Source organism: Scylla paramamosain, chromosome 39, assembly GCF_035594125.1.
Source record: "Scylla paramamosain isolate STU-SP2022 chromosome 39, ASM3559412v1, whole genome shotgun sequence".
Taxonomy (NCBI): Eukaryota; Metazoa; Arthropoda; class Malacostraca; order Decapoda; family Portunidae; genus Scylla; species Scylla paramamosain.
In genome coordinates, this window is record NC_087189.1 from 5,796,390 (window position 1) to 5,820,000 (window position 23,611).

A 23,611-nucleotide genomic window follows, 5' to 3' on the forward strand; every position below is an offset into this window, starting at 1 on the left:
AAAAACTCTACCTTTAATGAATCAGGGCTTGTTCCTCCCTCTCCTTCACCCTCTGACTACTTCATGTTACCCATTAACATCCTTCACAGTGATGTTTTCCATGTCCTAGCTGGCCTTAAATCACGGAAGGCCTATGGAGCTGACGAGGTCCCTCCGATTGTTCTCCGAAACTGTGCCTCTGTGCTTGCTGCACCTTGCCTAGTCAAACTTTTTCAACTCTGTCTGTCAACATCTGCCTTTCCTTCTTGCTGGAAGTTTGCCTACATTCAGCCTGTTCCTAAAAAGGGTGACCGTTCTAATCCCTCATACTACCGTACTATTGCTTAAATTTCCTGCCTATCTTAAGTTTTTCAATATATCATCAACAGGAAGATTTTTAAACATCTATCACTTCACAACCTTCTATCTGATCGCCATTATGGGTTCCGTCAAGGCCGCTCTACTGGTGATCTTCTGGCTTTCCTTACTGAGTCTTGGTCATCCTCTTTTAGGGATTTTGGTGAAAATTTCGCTGTTGCCTTGGACATATCAAAAAGCTTTTGATAGAGTCTGGCACAAAGCTTCGATTTCCAAACTACCCTCCTATGGCTTCTATCCTTCTCTCCGTAATTTCATTTCAAGTTTCCTTTCTGACCGTTCTATTGCTGCTGTGGTAGACGGTCACTGTTCTTCTCCAAAAGTCTATTAGCAGTGGTGTTCCTCAGGATTGTGTCCTTTCACTAACTCTTCCTATTATTCATTAATGATCTTCTAAACCAAACTACTTATCCTATCCACTCCTACGCTGATGATACCACCCTGCGCTTTTCCACATCTTTTCATAGACGTCTAACCCTTTAGGAAGTAAATAACTGACGCAGGGAAGCCACAGAATGCCTGACTTCTGATCTCTCTAAAATTTCTGATTAGGGCAGAGCAAACTTCAATGCCTCAAAAATTCTATTCCTCCATCTTTCAACTCGACACAATCTTCTTGATAACTATCCCCTCTTCTTCATTGACACTCAACTGTCCCCCTCTTCTACACTGAACGTCCTCTGTCTGTACTTTACCAATAACCTTATCCGTCCAAGTATGCAGTACGCATCGTCTCTCGTACAAGATGGAATCAGGAGCATTTTCATCTTGTCAACTCTTCTTTCTATTGACTGTCCGCAACCTCTCTTTCATCGTCTCAGTGTATCATGTCTTGCTATCTTCTACCGCTATTTTCTCGCTAACTGCTCTTCTGATTTTGATAACTGCATGCCTGTTCTCCCGCGGCCTCTCTGCATATGGCTTTCTACTTCCTCTCACCCATATACTGTCCATGTCCCTAACGCAAGAGTTAACCGGTATTACCACTTTTTCATCCATTTCACTGTAAATCGTGGAACTCTCTGCTTGTTCTGTATTTCCTAGTGCGTATGATTAAACTCTTACTTAAGGAGTTTTTCAATACAATTTAAGTCATCGTTTCTGGACAATCTCTATGAGGTCAGCGTCTTCAGAGGGCATTTCTTTTTTTTTTGCCGTCTTTTTGTTGCCTTTGGCGATTGCCTCTCACATTAAAAACGAAAAAAAGAAGAAAAAAAAAAAAACAATTACAGCGATATGGCAATTGAGGAATGCCGTAAGTACAGCACCCACAACAGCCTCTGCCGCTGCATGAGGACAAACACCACGGCGTCCCTAGAGAATGTTTAAGGTTAGGGTTAGGTTGGGTTAGGTTAGACTGAGTTTCAGACAAGATCAATGGTGAAGGTGGCAAGGGCAGATTTGAAGGCTTTAGCACCACAAAGTCGTCTCTCTCTCTCTCTCTCTCTCTCTCTCTCTCTCTCTCTCTCTGGCTATTTCAGAACCAAGAATAGCATCTCTCTACACATTCACCTTCTGTCATTCGCGTCGCGTTTCCTTAAATGTTTGTGTGGTGATGGGAGGCTGGCTGGCGTGCATCCCCCACTAAGGAACACAAAGGAAGGACAAACAAAGAGAGAGAGAGAGAGAGAGAGAGAGAGAGAGAGAGAGAGAGAGAGAGAGAGAGAGAGAGAGAGAGAGAGAGAGAGAGAGAGAGAGAGAGAGAGAGAGAGAATTACATAGATACACAGGCCACAGCAGACCTTGCTGTTCTCACGAGGTGACCTGACTTAGGACTACTAAGGTAATAATAAGAGAAAAGGATAGTAAAGCAGAAGGCTCTCTCCCCACTCTCACTCCCTCCGGCATAAGCCGTACAGGAAATGGGTCGGAAATAAATACCTTACAGGGTTGGAGGGGTAACGACGAAAATTTTATAGGAAAGAATGAAAATAGATGAAATGAAGTGCTTCCATTTCCTGGAGGCAAGGAAGTTAACCACTAACAAACACTGTTAGCTGGGGATTTGAGGCACAATATTTGTAAAGACAGCGTTTAAAAGTCTACGGTGCTACAGTCTGTCACAGCTCGAGGAAGATCATTCCACAGATTGACTACGATGGAAAAAGACATTTTTGATTCATGAGAACTGAAAAATTTCCCAACAGTTTTGTAATTTCCTCACGTGTAATCTGAAGAGTTTACTGTGAAAGACTTGCTGCAGTCCACGTTATCAACACCTTTAATGATTTTACACATTTGTTAAGTCGCCTCTGTTTTCTCTGAGTTAATGGGAATATATTTAATTCTTTAAGGCACTCTTCGTATGGTTTGTTTCTTAGGGTGCGTCACGTGATCCAACACTGTTACTGTATCATAAGGCGGAGCATGATGACGTCATAAGCGCTGAAACGAGAGAAGTTGATATGATAACAAACAATGGTACCAGATGAAGTTGTACACCATTGTTTCAACTCCGTTCACTAGGCAAAGACCGGCAATGTTCGAAGCTGATGTCTGCTGGCAACACACAGGGGGGTTGTTGCCAGCGTCTGGTGCGGTACATCATAACCATGGTACACAAAATAAAAAAAAAAGCTCAACGCAGCATGTTGCTTGCTGCTGGGGATGAAAAGGGAACTTTGCTCATCGTGTGCCTGGCAATGTCGTTCTTCCAAGCCTGTGTCCCACCAGTGATCGAAGTTCCGAAACTACGAACACGGGTAGTGGGCAGTGTCCGCTACACACCTTGTTGCTCGCTGCTGACGTCATCAACACTCTTTTCTGCTTCCCATTGTTAACTGGTAACAGTGGGTGTTCGACGGACAATGTTCGACCGTGTGGACGCACCCCTCAGGCTTGATATCTTTTTTTGTCACTCTACGCCAGGAGTGTCAAACTCAAATCCTTTCGAGAGCCAATTAGTTATGGTCTCGAGGGCCATCAGATTTGGTGATTACTTATTGGCAAGACTGAAGATTACAACCTATTTTACTGGTCATCCTGGTATATCAAAAATACATTATTAAGGTAGAAGGTAAAAGTTATTATGTCTCGTTTTAACAGTTTAGTTACATTTTCCTCAGTTATAACAATTACAGTAACGAGTTGAAAAATCACCTCGCGGGCCACTTAAGATCAGCCCACGGGCCACATTTGGCCCGCGGGCCATGAGTCTGACACCCCTGCTCTACGCTGAAGTCGTTCTAATTTATCTGTGTCTTTTTGGTTATTGGAGCACCATGCTTGAACGAAACATTCCAAAAGGAGTTATACAGAGTGAGGATCGTATCTTTAATTTCAAATGATCTGCCGAGTAAGCCAATTATTTTGTTTTCTTTCTTTACGACTTCTGAACATTGTTGGCTGGGTTTTAGGCTGCTCGATATTGTTATTCCTAAATCGATTTCCCTATCTACACTTTTAAGTTGGGTACCATTCATTCGTTTCGATATCCTATGTGAAGCACTTTATACTTAGCAGCATTAAAACTCCTTTGCCAAGTTTGCCTCCACTCTGACAACTTGTCTAGATTGTTCTGCATTTCGTTTGCTTGTTCGTTGAGACTAAGGAATTCACTATTTTTTTGTCATCAGCAAACTTTGATATTATACAAGTTTTAGCACTGACCCCTGTGGCACCCCGCTGGTTACGTTACTTCACCTGGATGCTGTTTCATTTATAATAACTCTTTGTTTACGGTTGTTCAGCCAGTTTTCTACCCACCTCAACACGTCGCCTTGGATACCTTGTGATTTTAGTTTAATGAAAAACGTTTGTGGGGGACTTTGTCGGAGGCTTTTTGAAAATGAAGATATATGTTATATATACAGCTTTATTTTCATCATACTGGTTCAGAATATCATGGAGGAAGTCTAAGAGGTTTGTCAAACAAGAGCGTTTGTTACGGAAGCTATGTTGAGTATTTTTAAATAGGTTCTTTTTCTCTAAGCGAGAGAGAGAGAGAGAGAGAGAGAGAGAGAGAGAGAGAGAGAGAGAGAGAGAGAGAGAGAGAGAGAGAGAGAGAGAGAGAGAGAGAGAGTTAAATTTTATAGAGTAACACAATATCTAAGAGTACCACAGACTACATTGAGAGCAACAACGCAACAAACACACACACACACACACACACACACACACACACACACACACAAACAAACAAACAAACTCAACCGAATAGTAAAGGACTTCCAGCAGTTTGAAAGATCACCGCTACTCTCCACTGAGGCCAGACACGTGACATCCCACCCCTATACACTTACCCTCACTCACACACCCCATTCTTGTCCCCCTTCTGATTTTCATCCCAATTAGTTCCCCTTTCACCTCATCCCCTCCAGCAGAACGAAGACATAAGGGAAGCTGCAAGAAGGCATCAAGCTTACACGTGGCAGTCCCTGAATGAAACATACATACTTGTTTCCACCTATCACCCCCATCCGTGAATTTGTCTAGTGTTTTTCTAAAGTTTGCCAATGACACAAAACAGTAGCAAGGTTCAGAAAACAATTACCTGAACCTTTAATCATTCAACTTAAGCCCAATCAGTCTCGTTATTAGAACCTTCTCACACAAGACTGTTTTATTCCCGCAAGTCCTGTAATGAGTTTGGATTTACATTCCTGAAAGAGGCGTAGATTCAGAAGGGTTATGATAGAGGTCTTCAAGTGGTGCAAGGGGTAACACAAGGGGGACATAAACAAAATCCTTAGGCTCGAGATAAAATAAAAAAATAAAAAAATAGCTGGATTAAGCTTGATTTAGTTAAGATTAAGAAAAAAAGAGTAAGAAGAAATGGATTCTCACGAGTACAAAGTGATACATCCACGGAATGCACTCAGTAATGAGGTTGTTAGTATTGATTTATTAGGGAGCTTTAGGATATCTAGAGAAATTTGTGGAGGTGGTGAGAATGTTTTATGCGGCGACTGCCACGTGTAGGCCTAATGATTTCTTGTATTTTCCCTTTATTTTCTTATGTTCCAATGTTCTTATATTTTTAGGAATTTTACCATCTTAAGACAGGGGAACATAAGAACAGGATCATAAGAACACAAAAAAACAAGGGAACCTGCAAGAAGCCATCAGGCCTACAAGTGGCAGTCTTTGTATGAAGCATACCCACTTATTTCTATCTACCATCTTTATCTACATAATTGTCTAATCTTTTTTTGAGGCTCCCTTTTAGGTCGTCACTAACAATGTAGTGACTAAGTCTGTTCCAGTCATCTACCGCTAATTAAGAACTCATTTCTTTTTCTCTCTTTTTAAAATTTAACTTTGTGAAGTCTGAAGTCGTTATCTCTTGTCCTATCCCAATGACCCTGAGGATTTTGTTGTCACCTTTGAAGAATGGTCACACTCGCAGATGGGCTGACGTCGCGCTGGCTTGCTTTGAAATGCGAGGCAGACCAAGGTTACTTCGTCTGCCTCGTGCTTGTTATATGGTACCGGTTTGTCCTCATAAAGGTAATCTGGTATAATATGATTAAATAATAAATTAAATCACCACTTTTCCCGTACCTGGTGAAAACTCGCTCTCGGTGTTCCTCGCAGCTCGCTCTCGGTGTTCCTCCTTAATTAATTGTCTCGTCGCTGGACTCCCAGACAATATAATAATGCATAATATTCATGTGGTGATTTCCTTGTAAAAAAAAAAATGTAGTTGTTGTTGTTGTTGTTGTTGTTGTTTTACCATAGAAATTTACAGTAAAAAATTAAACATTTGACGGTCTAATGTGTAGACAAGTATTTCTTTATTCATCTATTACAGCTTTCAACTACAACAAAGACGTACTGTATTTATTTATTACTTATTTTAAGCTTATTTACATCAATAAATTATATGTGTATTCACACTCTTTTCTTCTATATTTTCCTTCTGCTATACCATTCAATAGTAAAAAGAAAAAAAAGTATTGTATTTACTTACTACCTATTCCAAGCTTGATTTTAACTTTAAGTGCATTCGCAGTCTCCTCTCTTCTTTATTTTCACTAAGACATCAAATTGTCGCCACAATATGAAACGCACCAGTAAAATAAAGGACGGAACAGAATAAATATGCAGTCAACGAGAAAATAAATGAGCGACGAAAATTCTATTGCGTGTCACTGAATAAAAATAACTGTCAGCAGAGCCCACGTGAACGCTTCCCCGATGTAAACAAGACCACGTGGCGCTGGAAATGTAAACAAAGGTTGCCTCGATGCTGAACAGAATAACAACAAAAGGAGGAAAAAAAAAAAAAAAAAAAGAGCAGCTCCTTCTCTTCCTCCTCCTGCTGCTATTGCTGCTGTTGCTGCTGCTACTACTACTACTACTACTACTACTACTACTACTACTACTACTACTACTACAACAACAACTGTAACAACAACAACAACAACAACAACAACAACAACAACAACAACAACAACGTCAAAAAACAACTGAATCAGTCTCAACAATTATTATTATTATATATATGTATATTCACCATTTCATATATCCATCCCACATGCGTGTATTCTACTACTACTGCTATAACTGCTACTACTACTACTACTACTACTACTACTACTACTACTACTACTACTACTACAACAGCAACAATTACTACTACTACTACTACTACTACTACTACAACAGCAACAATTACTACTACTACTACTACTACTACTACTACTACTACTACTACCACCACCACCACTACTACCACTTCCAGCAATATCCCCACCACCACCAACACTACCACAACCATAACTAACCACTCCCTATATACACCAGTACTGATAACATTAATACAGTAAGAAAATACCCGAGCTTCACCTACAGAAACTACCTCCCCACTACCTCCCCACTACCTCCCCACTACCTCCCACCGATGCTGTTGTGCCTGAGGTGGTGGTTCAGCTCAGTGACCACCTGTCGTAGCCGCGCCAGGTCCCCGCCAAGGTCCCGGAGAGGCCTGTTGGAGTCTCTCAGGTTCTCCAGCGAAGTTTTTACACTCAGGACCTCCAGACGCAGCTGCTCTATGTCGCTTTTCTGACGAAGGGGAAGGTGGAGTGGTGTTCTGAGTCGTGTTGTGAGGAGAGTGGTGGTGGTGGTGGTGAATGGTGAGGGTGATAATGGTTGGTAAAGATGGGAACGGGATGAGAATGATGATGAGAGTAATGATTGGTAAGGATAAGAATGTGATGAGAATGTTGATGAGGGTGATAATGATAAGCATGAAAAGAATGAAAAAAAAAGTGATATGAATAACGATACTACTACTACTACTACTACTACTACTACCTCTACTACTACTTCTGCAGATAATTGTCCTTTTTGGAGAAAGTTTGTTTTTTGCAATGTGAATTGGTTAATTTTATCTGGACAGGATTTTTATTTGTAGCTCTTTTTATATGATATAATGATTTTAGTGAAATGATTTTTACTTTAAGCTCCTTGTAATCGCAAAAATTCTGTCAATAAACTATAATAATAATCTCTCTCACCTCCCTCTCCTGGTAGAAGCTGAACTTGCCACAGAAGCCCCGGAAGCAGCCAGTGTGCGGGTGGCGGGAGACAGTCAGCTTCCTCACGATGCTCCTGCGCCTCACCCAGTCAGGAATCACCATCTCTAACTCCAGAACCAGCTGCCGGGACAGTAACTATCGGTTCACACCATGTATAGGGACTTGCAGGCCTCGTGTAAGTAGAAATCATGTAAAATATCGTAAAAACTGAAGGAAAAAGAGTGGCTTAAGGGATTTGACCTGTTATATTGAACTGTTTTGCTCGGAAGTCTATTTTTGGTGAGTGAATAATACTAATCCCAGCTTGCAGGCATCGTGTTTACAGAAACCGCGTAAAAATAATGGAGGACTAGAGAGAAAAGGGGCGTTTACGGGATTTGACTCATTATATTGGACTATTTTGTACTTGCATCTATTTATACATATGATAAGTGAATAATACTAACCCCAGCAGTTTATTCTTGTTTGCTCACCTGCACCACGGAGGAAGGTGTGCGTATGCAGTTTGAAATGAAAAGAAAAGGTGCAAGCTGTCACACCACAGAGGAAGAGTGTGTCTGTGTATAGGGAATAAAAAAAATGTTGAGATTTTTATTTGATGTGTAAATGAAGTTCTATTGATTTATCTACGGTATTTCCCGCCACATCAGACACTACGATATATTCCAGACCGGCAATCCCACACGGGGTGACCCAGACAACGCACCACACACTCATACACACGCACATCAATCACTCTCAAAAAAAAGAAAAAAAAAATACATAAGAACCTAAGAAAACAAGGGAAGGTGGGAGAAGCCACAAGGTCTACACGTGGCAGTCCCTGTATGATTCATGCCTATCTATCCCCATCCATAAATCTGGCTAATCTTTTTTTTAATGCTCTCTAATGACTCAACCTTAACAACCTGATTAATGACTCCATTTCATTCATCTATCATTCTATTTGAGAACCAGTTCCTTCCTGTCTCTTTTAAATATGACTTTTCAAGTTTGAACCCATTATTTTTTTGTTCTATCCTGATTACTGATCCTGAGAATTTTGCTTACATTACCATTATTATATCCCCTATACCAACTGAAGACCTCCATCAGACCCCTCTTAAACTACGCCTCTTTGAGGAATGTAAATTTAAAAGCTTCAGTCTCCTTTCGTAAGGAATACCCCTCATTTCCTGTATCCTTTTAGTCGTTCTCCATTGTGATAATTCTAACAGATCAGACCTGCACAGCATAATCAAGAAAAGAAAAGTATAGATTGTCACCACCACCACAGCCACGGGTAAAGAACAGAGTACAAATGTAATACTATCATCACCGCCACCACCATCACCATCACCACCACCACCGCCACTGTCTCCACCACCGCCGCTGTCACCACCATCACCACAGGAACGGAAAAAAAAAAGAAGAAAATATCACCAAGTTATTTAAAGCGACAAGCTGTCACAACCACCACCACCACCGCCATCACCACCACAGCCAGAAAGAGGGAGGAAAAAAGCATTGTAAGTTGAAATAATTACTCTCACTTCCTTATCACATCACCACAAAAGAAGAAAGAACGTCACATTCAAACAGTATCGTAAATGAAATCTCGACATCAGTATTAATTGAAACTGACTAAAAAAATAACGTGATAAGCTAATTAAAAACTGGTGTTTTAGTGAATAACATCAATAATTTAGTGGTCGTGGAGTCTATTCCTGCCAACTCACAAACTCTATACATTCTCAAATCATGACAGACGCCTCCTACCGGACGCTAATGTACAGCACAACACAGTACAGTGGATCTCAACTAGTCTCGGGCCATGGACCACGAAACCAATTAAAAAAGTCATGGACCATTTCAGCTTTGGATAAGGATAACTTCAGCATGCACAACAAATATTTTGGCTTGAAATATACCATTTCTTCAAAACAGAACTTCACTGAACTATATAAAATAATAGCCAGCTAACATTTCAATTTGAAATATATTTCTTACAAACTTAAGCTCCTGGAAATATACGAACACTTTTCAACATTCTGCCGCCAAATAAATTTCTAGCAAACAGTTTTGAAATTATACAAGAGTATACAACTTGCAAACTGAAAGAGTAATTGTTCTCACTGACAAGCTTTTCAGTGTTAGAAGAGCAACATAAATTTGAGATTATGTTCATTCATTTTAAGTTTATCAACAAATGCAGTGACATCCTGTGTTCTGTGTTAAGAGAGGAACTGGATAATATGAACGAGTATCCCTCTCCACCGCAAGCCGATTGCGCCTCGACTCAGTGCAACAGACGGAAAAATCTAACTGATCAGCTCAGCAGTTTGGTGGCTGCTGGCGACAGCACTTTACCACAGTAATACAATGGAGCCGCGCGGCAGCTGATAGGAATCAGCAGCGTGGCTCGTCACCATGACGCGTGCACTGCGAGTACTCAGGCCTGGCCACGTGCAGCGGAGTGAATCATGAACACTCATTTTAGATTGAGTTTAGAAACAACACGAAGTACTACTTAGCAGCTATAAATTAGAGATTGCTAACAGATTTTTTCAAGCAAAAATAACATGAAATGAAGACCTAATTATCTATTTCAATTAAATTGTTGATACTGAATTTTCCATAAATTTAAGATTATGAGCATTCATTTCAAGTTTATCATCAAATACAGTGGACGTGATCAGTTGAGAACCACTGCGCCACTGGAAGTTACAAGGGTTCCTTCCTGACTGCAGTGATAGTTTAGCAGCAACTCTGCATCGCTTAAGGAGAGCACACCAATGAAAAGCCGCCAGATCACCTCTATGAATGGGGGAACAAAGTGCTTCAACTCATATGACAAGCATCCGTGAATTTCAAGACCTGTGAATACCAAACCACGAGCAGCAAAACACGAACAGCATAATCCCGTCATTCCCGTTTCGTCAACAGGGTTCATACAGCGCGCACAGGACGGGACTGGCGGGACTCATGATGCTGCTGAATAAGTCGACATTCACAGTATCGGACTGAATGTTCACGGTTGGATGGATGTGAATAGCGGACTGAATCTCAAATGACTTCTACATGCTAATGAGTCAGTCAAGTGTTAGAGGGGAGAAGACAGTTGTGTTACGGTGCTTAAATGTATAAGAACAAAAAAATAAAATAAATAAATAAAATAATAAAATAAAATAAATAAATAAATAAAATAAATAAATAAATAAATAAATAAATAAATAAATAAAAAATAAGGGAAGCTGCATGTGGCCATCAGGCTTATACGTAGCAGTCCCTGTATAAAACATGCTTACCTATTTCCACCTGTCTTCCTCTTCCATAAATCTCTCTGACCTTCGTTTAAAAGCTCTCTAATGATTCAACACCAACAACCTGATTATTAAGACTATTCCATTCATCCACCACTCTATTAAGAACCAGCTTTTTCCTATCTCTCTTAAATCTAACTTTGTCAAGCTTCAATCCGGTATTTCTTGTCCTATCCTGATCACTGACCCTGAGGAGTTTGTTTATGTTACGGTGTTGTATCCTTTAAACCACTTTGTGTGTGTGTGTGTGTGTGTGTGTGTGTGTGTGTGTGTGTGTGTGTGACAGAGGTAGAGTAAGGGGAAGCAGGGACATGGTAGTAATAAGAATAATGATAATAATGATAATAATAATAATAATAATAATAATAATAATAATAATAATAATAATAATAATAATAATAATAGTAATAATAATAATAATAACAAGAAGAAGAAGAAGAAGAAATAGAAATAAGAATAAAAATAGCAGCACCACCAACAACAACAACAACAACAACAACAACAACAACAACACTTCCCACAACCATAAAGACACTCATAACAGCTTCTTTTAACCATTCCTAACCGTACTCAGAGGTCAGAGAACCCACAGCCCCTCCACTGGGAATAAATGTATGTAATATATATGCAAATCACGATGGAGGACTGGGGGAAGAGAGAAAGGGACAGGAGGGAGAGGAGGGGAAGGAGGGAGAGTATGGGATGGCACTTCTCTAAGCTTCCCTAATGAGTGTGAGAATGAGGAGTTAGAACGTGTGTAATTCCTCTCCTATTCCTCCTCCTGAATGCTTTGGCGTGTCCTCAAGGCTGATTAATTGTTGTGAAAGTTCAAGTGCAGTTTCGAGACATTTGTGACAGAATGGCGTGAACTCTGAGGAGGGAGGTTTCAAAACACTTCGACTTTGGATTATTATTTTTTTTTTTTTTTACCTTTCTTTATGGACTAGCATCTTAGTGGGTCTCTTTTATTATTATTATTATCTTTTTTTTTTTTTTGCCCTTTGATGGAGTACGTCTTAGTGCCCGTATTTTTTATTTATCGTCGCCTGGAAAAAAATCGTCCAGGGTTGAAATGATGTAAAGAGGCTTATCCTTACCAGCCAGTCATAGTGAATAGAGAGGAATCAATTGAAATACATGGAAGAAAAATAAAAAGAGTAGTAAAAGTATGAGAATATGATGTTAATTTTGAGAGGAAGTTAAAAAGTTGAATGTCCTAGAGTTTAATTAGAGAAGGCGACGATCACAGTACGTAAAAGAGAGACAGGAGGTATATATATAAAAAAAGAAAATTATAGTATTACCCTGTGAAGTTGGTTTCGTAAAATTGAGAGAAGTGATCTGAGCAAGTTAACAAGCAGTAATTTAAGAATAATCCCGTTAAAAACCATTGTGAACCCAGCAACATTGGGGGAGATAAGGAAGGGAAGTACGAAATGGAAGGCCGTAAGGTAAAAAAAAGATGATATGATGTGTAAGAGATTAGAGGTAAAATAAGAAAGACAAATAAAACAAGTAAGGAAGGGAAGAAAGGTAAAGAAAATATTGTTAAAGGTAAGAGTCGTAATGAAAGAAGAGAAGATAAGAGGAAAGAAAAGGTAAGGAGCAGGACATTAGTAAAGTAAGAGAAAAAAAAATAAAGCAAGGAAAAGTAAAGGAAATTTCATTAAGTATGCGTCGTAATGAAGGAAGGAAACGTAAAGGGTAAAGGGTAAAGCAAAGGTAAGGAGGGTGTGGCAAGAAGCAATGAAGGAAAAGCGTAAAGGAAAGGTGAGAAATGCGAGGCAAGAACTGAGGTGGAGAAGGTAAGGAGGAAACGAAGGGTAAGGGAAGAAATGATGCAGGGAAGAAGGAAAGAAAACGACAGGCAAGGCTGCTGAGGGAAGAAGTAATGGGTGAATGTCGTGGGTTTCGAGGTATAGCTTTACACTAGTATATGGCAGGTTGTGTTCAAGGTCTGTTCTCGTCTGTTTGGCTGTGCGGTGTTGGGTTACGGAGCCCGAGTGTAATGTCCTGTTTAAAAAGAAACTTAATCTTTTGTACTCTGTGATTCTCTCTCTCTCTCTCTCTCTCTCTCTCTCTCTCTCTCTCTCTCTCTCTCTCTCTCTCTCTCTCTCTTCCTCTAGGCGTTGTTTTACCGGGAATTCGAAGGATGTGCCCTCTCTCTCTCTCTCTCTCTCTCTCTCTCTCTCTCTCTCTCTCTCTCTCTCTCTCTCTCTCTCTCTCTCTCTCTCTCTCGTCTTTGTTGTGGTTTGAATAATCGTGCGTGCGTGCTTGTGTGCGTGTATGTGTGTGTATGTGTGTGTGTGTGTGTGTGTGTGTGTGTGTGTGTGTGTTGCTTGCTCTTCCTCCTCGTCATTGTGTTCTTTGCCACGCCTCCTGACCTTCACTTATCCTCTCCTTACTTCACCCTTCCTGTCTTCCATTCTTCATTCCTCCATCTCCCCCTCCCTCTACTTCCTCCTTTACTCCATTTTCTATTCTCTTTATACTTGTCTGGCTGTACTCATTCACCTCTCTCTCTCTCTCTCTCTCTCTCTCTCTCTCTGATCTTTCTTCTTTTATTTGTTTTCTCAGTAATCTATAAATTCGTATGTCCTATTTTCCTTAGAATTACGTTCATAGTTCTCTACTTGATCATCTGTCTTTGTATCGTGTCATTATTTTCTCCTATTTTTACCTTTTCTCCATCATCTATTCTTCCTTTTCTAGCATTCTGTCTCTTTTACTTTCGTTCTTATATCCTTTCGCTTTTTATTCTCTCTCTCTCTTCCACCACGCAGTTCTCACACCCTTTCTCCTTTAACTCCCCTTTATTTCAAAGTTTTCACATCTATGTTTCTTCTATTTATTTTCTCCTTTCCTTGCGTTTCACCCTTCATTACATTTCCCTTCCGCTTTCTTATCTTTATTTTCATTGTTCATTGTTCATCTATTCTATAGCATCTTTTTCCCTCTGATATGAAGACTACACACACACACACACACACACACACACACACACACACACACACACACTATCACATATCACTTGCTGTTTCTACATCTGTCAACGATGTGGTGACCCAATGATCAAGATCTTGCGACACAATACAGGCTTTTGATCTGACTTTGAAAACCCTGCCTTATTTCATCCTCCCTTCCCTTCCTCACCACCTTGTCAGTTCCTTTTTCCCTTCGTCTGCTTTGGCATGGATACTTTAGTTCACCCTCACTTCCCTTCTTCACTAGTTGTCTTTTTCCTCCGTTCGCTTTGTTTAGTTCATCCTCCCTTCCTTTCTTTATCATTTCCCTTTTATCTATATCCGTTCGCTTTGCTTAGTTCATCCTCCCTTCCATTTTTCGGCATTTCCCTCTTGGCTTTCTCTCTCTCTCTCTCTCTCTCTCTCTCTCTCTCTCTCTCTCTCTCTCTCTCTCTCTCTCTCTCTCTCTTGGCTTGATCTGCATGCCTCTCTCTCCCTTGGTCTGCATGGATAGTGTATCACTCACCTTGGTCTGCGTGGCCAGTTTTTCTCTCTCACCTTGATCTGCATGGCTAGTCTCTCTCTCTCTCTCTCTCTCTCTCTCTCTCTCTCTCTCTCTCTCTCTCTCTCTCTCTCTCTCTCTCTCTCTCTCACCTTGGTCTGCGTGGCTAGTGTCTCTCTCTCACCTTGGTCTGCGTGGCTAGTGTCTCTCTCACCTTGGTCTGCGTGGCTAGTGTCTCTCTCTCACCTTGGTCTGCGTGGCTAGTGTCTCTCTCACCTTGTTCTGCGTGGCTAGTGTCTCTCTCTCACCTTGGTCTGCATTGCTAGTGTCTCTCTCACCTTGGTCTGCGTGGCTAGTGTCTCTCTCACCTTGGTCTGCGTGGCTAGTGTCTCTCTCTCACCTTGGTCTGCGTGGCTAGTGTCTCTCTCTCACCTTGGTCTGCGTGGCTAGTGTCTCTCTCACCTTGTTCTGCGTGGCTAGTGTCTCTCTCTCACCTTGGTCTGCATTGCTAGTGTCTCTCTCACCTTGGTCTGCGTGGCTAGTGTCTCTCTCACCTTGGTCTGCGTGGCTAGTGTCTCTCTCACCTTGGTCTGCGTGGCTAGTGTCTCTCTCACCTTGGTCTGCGTGGCTAGTGTCTCTCTCACCTTGGTCTGCATGGCTAGTGTCTCTCTCACCTTGGTCTGCGTGGCTAGTCTCTCTCTCACCTTGGTCTGCGTGGCTAGTGTCTCTCTCACCTTGGTCTGCGTGGCTAGTCTCTCTCTCACCTTGGTCTGCGTGGCTAGTGTCTCTCTCACCTTGGTCTGCGTGGCTAGTGTCTCTCTCACCTTGGTCTGCGTGGCTAGTGTCTCTCTCACCTTGGTCTGCGTGGCTAGTGTCTCTCTCACCTTGGTCTGCGTGGCTAGTGTCTCTCTCACCTTGGTCTGCGTGGCTAGTGTCTCTCTCTCACCTTGGTCTGCGTGGCTAGTGTCTCTCTCACCTTGGTCTGCGTGGCTAGTGTCTCTCTCTCACCTTGGTCTGCGTGGCTAGTGTCTCTCTCACCTTGGTCTGCGTGGCTAGTGTCTCTCTCTCACCTTGGTCTGCGTGGCTAGTGTCTCTCTCACCTTGGTCTGCGTGGCTAGTGTCTCTCTCACCTTGGTCTGCGTGGCTAGTGTCTCTCTCACCTTGGTCTGCGTGGCTAGTGTCTCTCTCACCTTGGTCTGCGTGGCTAGTGTCTCTCTCACCTTGGTCTGCGTGGCTAGTGTCTCTCTCACCTTGGTCTGCATTGCTAGTTTCTCGAGCATGGCCTGGTCCTGCACTGCCTTGATGTCATCCACAGCGAGGCCCACCAGGAGGTTCATGATTAGAATGGACATGATGACGAGGAAAGCCACCAGCAGCACGTACGTCACTTCAGGGTACTGCAAGGAGAGAACTGAAGGCTACACAAAGGAACGCAAAGGAAGAACGAATAGCGGTAGAGGATTATATTCTGAAACACTTCAGCGCCGCACCTCCACTGCTTTCCAAAGGCTCTACTAGTTTTCATGGGTGCTTTTATGGTTTTAGTGATTGATTAACAAGATTTCTACATTATTAACAGGAGAAATAATCTTGAAAACTCGGCTAATCATCTCTTTGATCTTTAATAACAGTCATGGTGAGGTTACACGGATTTTTTAAGGATGTTTCTATGGTTTTGGTGACAGATTAAAAAGATTTTTGCATTATTAAGACGAGAAACAGTCTTGAGAATCCGTGCACTCATCTCTGGAGTCTTTGTAAATAGTTGTGGTGAGAGAGCGGAGCGTTTCTGCACACTGGCCTTCATCTGTTGGCTATTATGAGGCTGTGTGTGCGTTTTGGTACACTGTTATGTGAGATACAATGTAAGGAAGAGGAAGATGGTAGAGGTGGTTAGTAGTAGTAGTAGTAGTAGTAGTAGTTATAGTAGTAGTAAAAGGAGGAGGTAGAATTGTTTAATAGTATAATAACATAGTAAGGAGAAGGAGGAGGATTGAAGGAGGAGGAGGAGGAGGAGGAGGAGGAGGAGTAGGAGGAGCAGGAGGAGGAGGAGGAGGAGAGAAGGATTGTGATGTCATGCAAAGATTACTTAGAGCATTTTTTTTTTTCCTTTTAGGTTTTTCATTCTCTTTATTCTGTGTGTGTGTGTGTGTGTGTGTGTGTGTGTGTGTGTGTGTGTGTGTGTGTGCTAGTTAGCTCGTATTCCCTAAATTCCAAAGCATTATATATATATATATATATATATATATATATATATATATATATATATATATATATATATATATATATATATATATATATATATATATATATATATATATATATATATATATATATATATATATATATATATATATATATATATATATATATATATATATATATATTATCCAAAACACAAAAATTGGCCCTCTTACTCTTGGAGAGAGAGAGAAAAAAAAAACATAACAAAAAGGTACAAACATCCTTATAGATAACGTTACTGGCTGACGCCACACAGACCGCCGCCATCTCACACTCCCTCCTGTCGCTACTAAGGATGCAAGACCCGTATTCTGAAACGCTTTGCCTTCTCACCACGACCATTTTGAAGGCCACAGAGACTATCAACCGAGTTCTCAAGAGTATTTCTCTTGTTCATAATGCAAAAAAAAAAAAAAGAAAAAAAAACTTGTTAACCTGTCACTAGAACGGCAAAAACACCGTTCAAAACCCGCGTCACTTCAACTAGAGCCTTTTGAAAGCAGTGGTAATGCGGTGCAGAAGTGTTTAATAAATACTTGCCAGTTTCTCTCTCTTCCTTGGTCCCTGTCTGGCCTCACCTGCAGCGGAGAGGCGGGGTTATTGAAGACATCCACGTAGTTAATCTCGCCAATCATCATCACAGCTGTTCGCAGGAAGGAGTGGGCAGGTGTTCTGAAACTATGCTCTCCACTCAGCACCTGAGGAGGGCGTGAGGGAGTGAGAGGGGGTGAGAGATAAGGGAGGTCGGGAAACCCTGAGGGAGAAGTGAGAGGAAGAGAAGGGGAAGAGAGGGAGAGGAAATTAAGGTTTGCAGTGAAGGATTTGGAATGTGAGGAGAGGAGATAGTGGTACTGGTGGTGGTGGTGGTGGTGGTCGTGGTGGTGGTGGTGGTGGTGGTGGTGGTGGTGGTGGTGGTAGTGGTGGGGGAGGGGGAGGAGGAGGAGGAGGAAGACGAGGAGGAGGAGAATGAAGGAGGAGTAGGAGGAGGAGGAGGAAGAGAAGGAGGAGGAGAAGGAAAATGAAGAAGGAGGAGGAGGAGGAGGAGGAGGAGGAGGAGGAGGAGGAGGAGGAGGAGGAAGAGGAGCAGAAGAAGAAGAAGAAAAGAAAATGAGGATGAAGAAAATGATGACAATAATGATGATGATGATGATGATGATGATGATAATGATAATGATGATGACGATGATGTTAACGATGATAAAGAAGAAGAAGAAGAAGAAGAAGAAGAAGTACCAAGAAGAGAGGAACAAACAAACAAAAAACTTAGAGGAAAAGCAATGAACAGCAATAACTGGTTTTTTGTGTGTCATCAAGCACTCTTTTCCTATTATTCCATTTCTTTATTAATCTTGCTTACTCTTATTGGTGTCTCTACCCTGCGCCTTTCTATGCCTTTTACTAAACACCCAACCCTGCAGGAATTAGAAAGCTCACGGAGGAACGCCACATGATGCTTGACTTCTTTCTCTGATTTCAAAATGGGACAGAACAAACCTTGCTTCCTTCAGTGCCTCAAAAATTCAATTTCACCACCCATCCAGTCGACATACTCGTAACCTTGTAAACAAATACTCGTATCTCTAATTCTTCGATGACACACAAGTTTTCCTTCTTCTACATTACATTAGACATCGTTGGTTTGTCCACCAAGATTCTGAACATGAAATTTAACATCTTTCGTCTTGCCAAAACAGCCTCTAAGAAGATAGGTTTGCTGTGTCGTCTTCACCAGTTTTCCCTGTGACAGTTTGTCACTATGCACAACTGCTGTGTGCGCCCCTGTATGGAGTATGCCTCTCAGATATAGGGACTTCGCTCACTAAAGCTCACTCGAAAGCGCCCCCCCCTTCTGACAGAGTCTTCATTGTCTCTCACTTCACCACAGTGTTGCATCTTTTGTTATATTCTACCAACACTACTCTCACGCTGACTACTCTTCTGATCTTTCTAATTGCATATCTGCCTCGCTGCACAAGACTTTCCACTCATTCTCACCCCTTTCTGTCCACTTCACTAATGCGAGAGTTAACCAGTACCTTCACTCTTTCATCCCCTTTACTGGTAGACTCTGGAACTCTCTGCCTGCACCTGTGCTTTCCCTTCCTATGACTTGACTTGTTCAGAGAAGAGTCTCAAAGTCTCTCTGAACCTGAATAGCCTCTTCTTTAGTACTTTTTTTTTTTATGGGAGAAACAATTAGCTTTTTCTTTTTTCTTGAATATGTTCTTGCCTTTAGATCTTCCTTATCCATAACAATAAGAGATCCTGCCATCATCACCACCACCACTACAACCACTGCTACAAAAGACTAGCTACTCACCGTGAAGAAGCCCAGAGCAAAGGCCACGATGAAGAACAGGAACACGGCGAAGAAGCTGCTGAAGGTGCTAAGAATCTCAGTGAACATGATGACGTAGATGCCGAAGAAGGGGAAGATGCGGATGAAGAGAAGAAGGTTCATCCAGGCCAGAAACACCGCCATGGCTCCGATCTGCCACTGCCACTCCTGCAAAGAAAATAGAAACTGGAACCTGATCTGGAGTGCAAGAGGATACGGGAACTGTCTGGAAAAGAAGGGAATACTGGAACTGTGGAATAGGATACTGGAATTCTGTCTGGAATGGATACTGGAATTGTGTTTGGAATGAGGTACTGGAATTGTGTCTGGAATGGAAGAGGATACTGAATTTATGTCTGGAATAGGATACTGGGATTGTGTCTGGAATAGAAGAGGAATACTGGAATCGTGTCTGGAATAGAAGAGGAATACTGGAATTGTGTCTGGAATAGATTAGAATAGAAATGAAGGTGAGAAGGAAAGTGGATAAAGTAAAAGGGGAAATGAGATGCAGGATGGAATGAAGTCAAATACACATTATTAAGGAGAATAGAATTTTGAATGACAAGAAGTAAAGGGCAAGGAATGAAAATGGAGATATTGCGCCAGGTTTTGAAAGGGAAGAAAAATGGAAAATCAAATGAGGAATGGAATGTAAGATTGAATAGTTAAAAAGAAACGTTTAATTTGGAGAAAATTTAAACGAAAACGGAAGTTCGTGGAAGTGAAATTATAAGTGAAATAAATAACATAAAAAAAAACGTAGAAAAAAAGAAAAAAAAAACACAAAACAAAATAGAAAAAACCCACTAAACAATTAACAGGGAAAACGCAAATTACATCACAGACTCAAGCAAAAGGTGAAGGCTGTGGGCTAACCTCCTTGATGGGGCAGGGCGAGAGGTCAATGACGAACAGCACGGCACACACGTAGCAAGACCACTCCACCAGGTTCTCGCCGCTCAGGTAGGCTGTCCTCACCTCAAAGGCAAATTGGGTTAAGGTTATCAAGTAGCAGTTGTTGTTGTTGTTATTATTATCATTATTATTATTATTATTATTATTATTATTATTATAGTAGTAGTAGTAGTAGTAGTAGTAGTAGCAGTAGTAGTAGTGTAGTCTCTTGTCTAAATAAGAATATTATAGAATTTTCATGAAATATTTTGTAATAAGAAATAATAAATATTACGTAGAAAGTAAAGTTTACTTTTTTGTCATGCACACATGAGAAGAGCTCACTTAAATGTCTGAAGTTGGAAAAGGATGATTGAGAAAAAAAAAAAAAAAAAAGTGAAAGCAAGAAATATACGCTGACATGTCTGAAGTAGGAAAACGATAATGGAGGAAAAAGAAAAGAATGTATATATATATATATTTTTTTTTTTTTTTTTTTTTTTTTTTTTTTTTTTTTTTTATGTAGGAAGGATACTGGCCAAGGGCAACAAAAATCTAATAAAAAAAATGCCCACTGAAATGCCAGTCCCTAAAAGGGTCAAAGCAGTGGTCAAAAATTGGTGGATAAGTGTCTTGAAACCTCCCTCTTGAAGGAATTCAAGTCATAGGAAGGTGGAAATACAGAAGCAGGCAAGGAGTTCCAGAGTTTACCAGAGAAAGGGATGAATGATTGAGAATACTGGTTAACTCTTGCGTTAGAGAGGTGGACAGAATAGGAGTGAGAGAAAGAAGAAAGTCTTGTGCAGCGAGGCCGCGGAAGGAGGGGAGGCATGCAGTTAGCAAGATCAGAAGAGCAGTTAGCATGAAAATAGCGGTAGAAGACAGCTAGAGATGCAACATTGCGGCGGTGAGAGAGAGGCTGAAGACAGTCAGTTAGAGGAGAGGAGTTGATGAGACGAAAAGCTTTTGATTCCACCCTGTCTAGAACAGCAGTATGAGTGGAACCCCCCCAGACATGTGAAGCATACTCCATACATGGACGGATAAGGCCCTTGTACAGAGTTAGCAGCTGCGGGGGTGAGAAAAACTGGCGGAGACGTCTCAGAACACCTAACTTCATGGAAGCTGTTTTAGCTAGAGATGAGATGTGAAGTTTCCAGTTCAGATTATAAGTAAAGGACAGACCGAGGATGTTCAGTGTAGAAGAGGGGGATAGTTGAGTGTCATTGAAGAAGAGGGGATAGTTGTCTGGAAGATTGTGTCGAGTTGATAGATGGAGGAATTGAGTTTTTGAGGCATTGAACAATACCAAGTTTGCTCTGCCCCAATCAGAAATTTTAGAAAGATCAGAAGTCAGGCGTTCTGTGGCTTCCCTGCGTGATATGTTTACCTCCTGAAGGGTTGGACGTCTATGAAAAGACGTGGAAAAGTGCAGGGTGGTATCATCAGCATAGGAGTGGATAGGACAAGAAGTTTGTTTTAGAAGATCATTAATGAATAATAAGAAGAGAGTGGGTGACAGGACAGAACCCTGAGGAACACCACTGTTAATAGATTTAGGAGAAGAACAGTGACCGTCTACCACAGCAGCAATAGAACGGTCAGAAAGGAAACTTGAGATGAAGTTACAGAGAGAAGGATAGAAACCGTAGGAGGGTAGTTTGGAAATCAAAGCTTTGTGCCAGACTCTATCAAAGGCTTTTGATATGTCCAAGGCAACAGCAAAAGTTTCACCAAAGTCTCTAAAAGAGGATGACCAAGACTCAGTAAGGAAAGCCAGAAGATCACCAGTCGAGCGGCCTTGACGGAACCCATACTGGCGATCAGATAGAAGGTTGTGAAGTGATAGATGTTTAAGAATCTTCCTGTTGAGGATAGATTCAAAAACTTTAGATAAGCAGGAAATTAAAGCAATAGGACGGTAGTTTGAGGGATTAGAGCGGTCACCCTTTTTAGGAACAGGTTGAATGTAGGCAAACTTCCAGCAAGAAGGAAAGGTAGATGTTGACAGACAGAGCTGAAAGAGTTTGACTAGGCAAGGTGCAAGCACGGAGGCACAGTTTCGGAGAACAATAGGAGGGACCCCATCAGGTCCATAAGCCTTCTGAGGGTTTAGGCCAGCGAGGGCATGGAAAACATCATTACGAAGAATTTTAATACGAGGCATGAAGTAGTCAGAGGGTGGAGGAGAGGGAGGAACAAGCCCAGAATCGTCCAAGGTAGAGTTTTTAGCAAAGGTTTGAGCAAAGAGTTCAGCTTTAGAAATACGAGTAGATGTGATAGCAGTGGTGCCATCTGGTTGAAGTAGAGGAGGGAAAGAAGAAGAAGCAAAGTTATTGGAGATATTTTTGGCTAGATGCCAGAAATCACGAGGGGAGTTAGATCTTGAAAGGTTTTGACATTTTCTGTTAATGAAGGAGTTTTTGGCTAGTTGGAGAACAGACTTGGCATGGTTCCGGGCAGAAATATAAAGTGCATGAGATTCTGGTGAAGGAAGGCTTAAGTACCTTTTGTGGGCCACCTCTCTATCATGTATAGCACGAGAACAAGCTGTGTTAAACCAAGGTTTAGAAGGTTTAGGACGAGAAAAAGAGTGAGGAATGTACGCCTCCATGCCAGACACTATCACCTCTGTTATGCGCTCAGCACACAAAGACGGGTCTCTGACACGGAAGCAGTAGTCATTCCAAGGAAAATCAGCAAAATACCGCCTCAGGTCCCCCCATCTAGCAGAGGCAAAACGCCAGAGGCACCTTCGCTTAGGGGGATCCTGAGGAGGGATTGGAGTGATAGGACAAGATAAAGATATGAGATTGTGATCGGAGGAGCCCAACGGAGAAGAAAGGGTGACAGCATAAGCAGAAGGATTAGAGGTCAGGAAAAGGTCAAGAATGTTGGGCGTATCTCCAAGACGGTCAGGAATACGAGTAGGGTGTTGCACCAATTGCTCTAGGTCATGGAGGATAGCAAAGTTGTAGGCTAGTTCACCAGGATGGTCAGTGAAGGGAGAGGAAAGCCAAAGCTGGTGGTGAACATTGAAGTCTCCAAGAATGGAGATCTCTGCAAAAGGGAAGAGGGTCAGAATGTGCTCCACTTTGGAAGTTAAGTAGTCAAAGAATTTCTTATAGTCAGAGGAGTTAGGAGAGAGGTATACAGCACAGATAAATTTAGTATGAGAATGACTCTGTAGTCGTAGCCAGATGGTGGAAAACTCGGAAGATTCAAGAGCGTGGGCACGAGAGCAGGTTAAGTCATTGCGCACATAAACGCAGCATCCAGCTTTGGATCGAAAATGAGGATAGAGAAAGTAGGAGGGAACAGAAAAGGGGCTACTGTCAGTTGCCTCAGACACCTGAGTTTCAGTGAGGAAAAGAAGATGAGGTTTAGAAGAGGAGAGGTGGTGTTCTACAGATTGAAAATTAGATCTTAGACCGCGAATGTTGCAGAAGTTAATGAAGAAAAAGTTGAGGGGGGTGTCAAGACACTTAGGGTCGTCGACGGAAAGGCAGTCCGACCTGGGGACATTT

At 41.6% G+C, this 23,611-nt stretch overlaps 1 protein-coding gene across 1 annotated transcript in view; it reads right to left on the reverse strand.

The window, feature by feature from the left end:
• Nucleotides 1-1,249: 1,249 nt before the first annotated feature.
• LOC135091996 (transient receptor potential cation channel subfamily A member 1 homolog) overlaps nucleotides 1,250-23,611 on the reverse strand; it is a 43,537-nt gene continuing 21,175 nt past the window's right edge. Inside the window, exons 20-26 of the mRNA XM_063990108.1 lie at nucleotides 20,067-20,168; nucleotides 19,170-19,355; nucleotides 17,428-17,547; nucleotides 15,856-16,002; nucleotides 7,818-7,958; nucleotides 7,200-7,362; nucleotides 1,250-6,517 (exon numbers count right to left, since the gene is read on the reverse strand). Coding sequence (XP_063846178.1) covers nucleotides 6,447-6,517; nucleotides 7,200-7,362; nucleotides 7,818-7,958; nucleotides 15,856-16,002; nucleotides 17,428-17,547; nucleotides 19,170-19,355; nucleotides 20,067-20,168 — 930 coding nt within the window. The 3' untranslated portion in view covers nucleotides 1,250-6,446. The remainder of the gene's footprint in view (nucleotides 6,518-7,199; nucleotides 7,363-7,817; nucleotides 7,959-15,855; nucleotides 16,003-17,427; nucleotides 17,548-19,169; nucleotides 19,356-20,066; nucleotides 20,169-23,611) is intronic.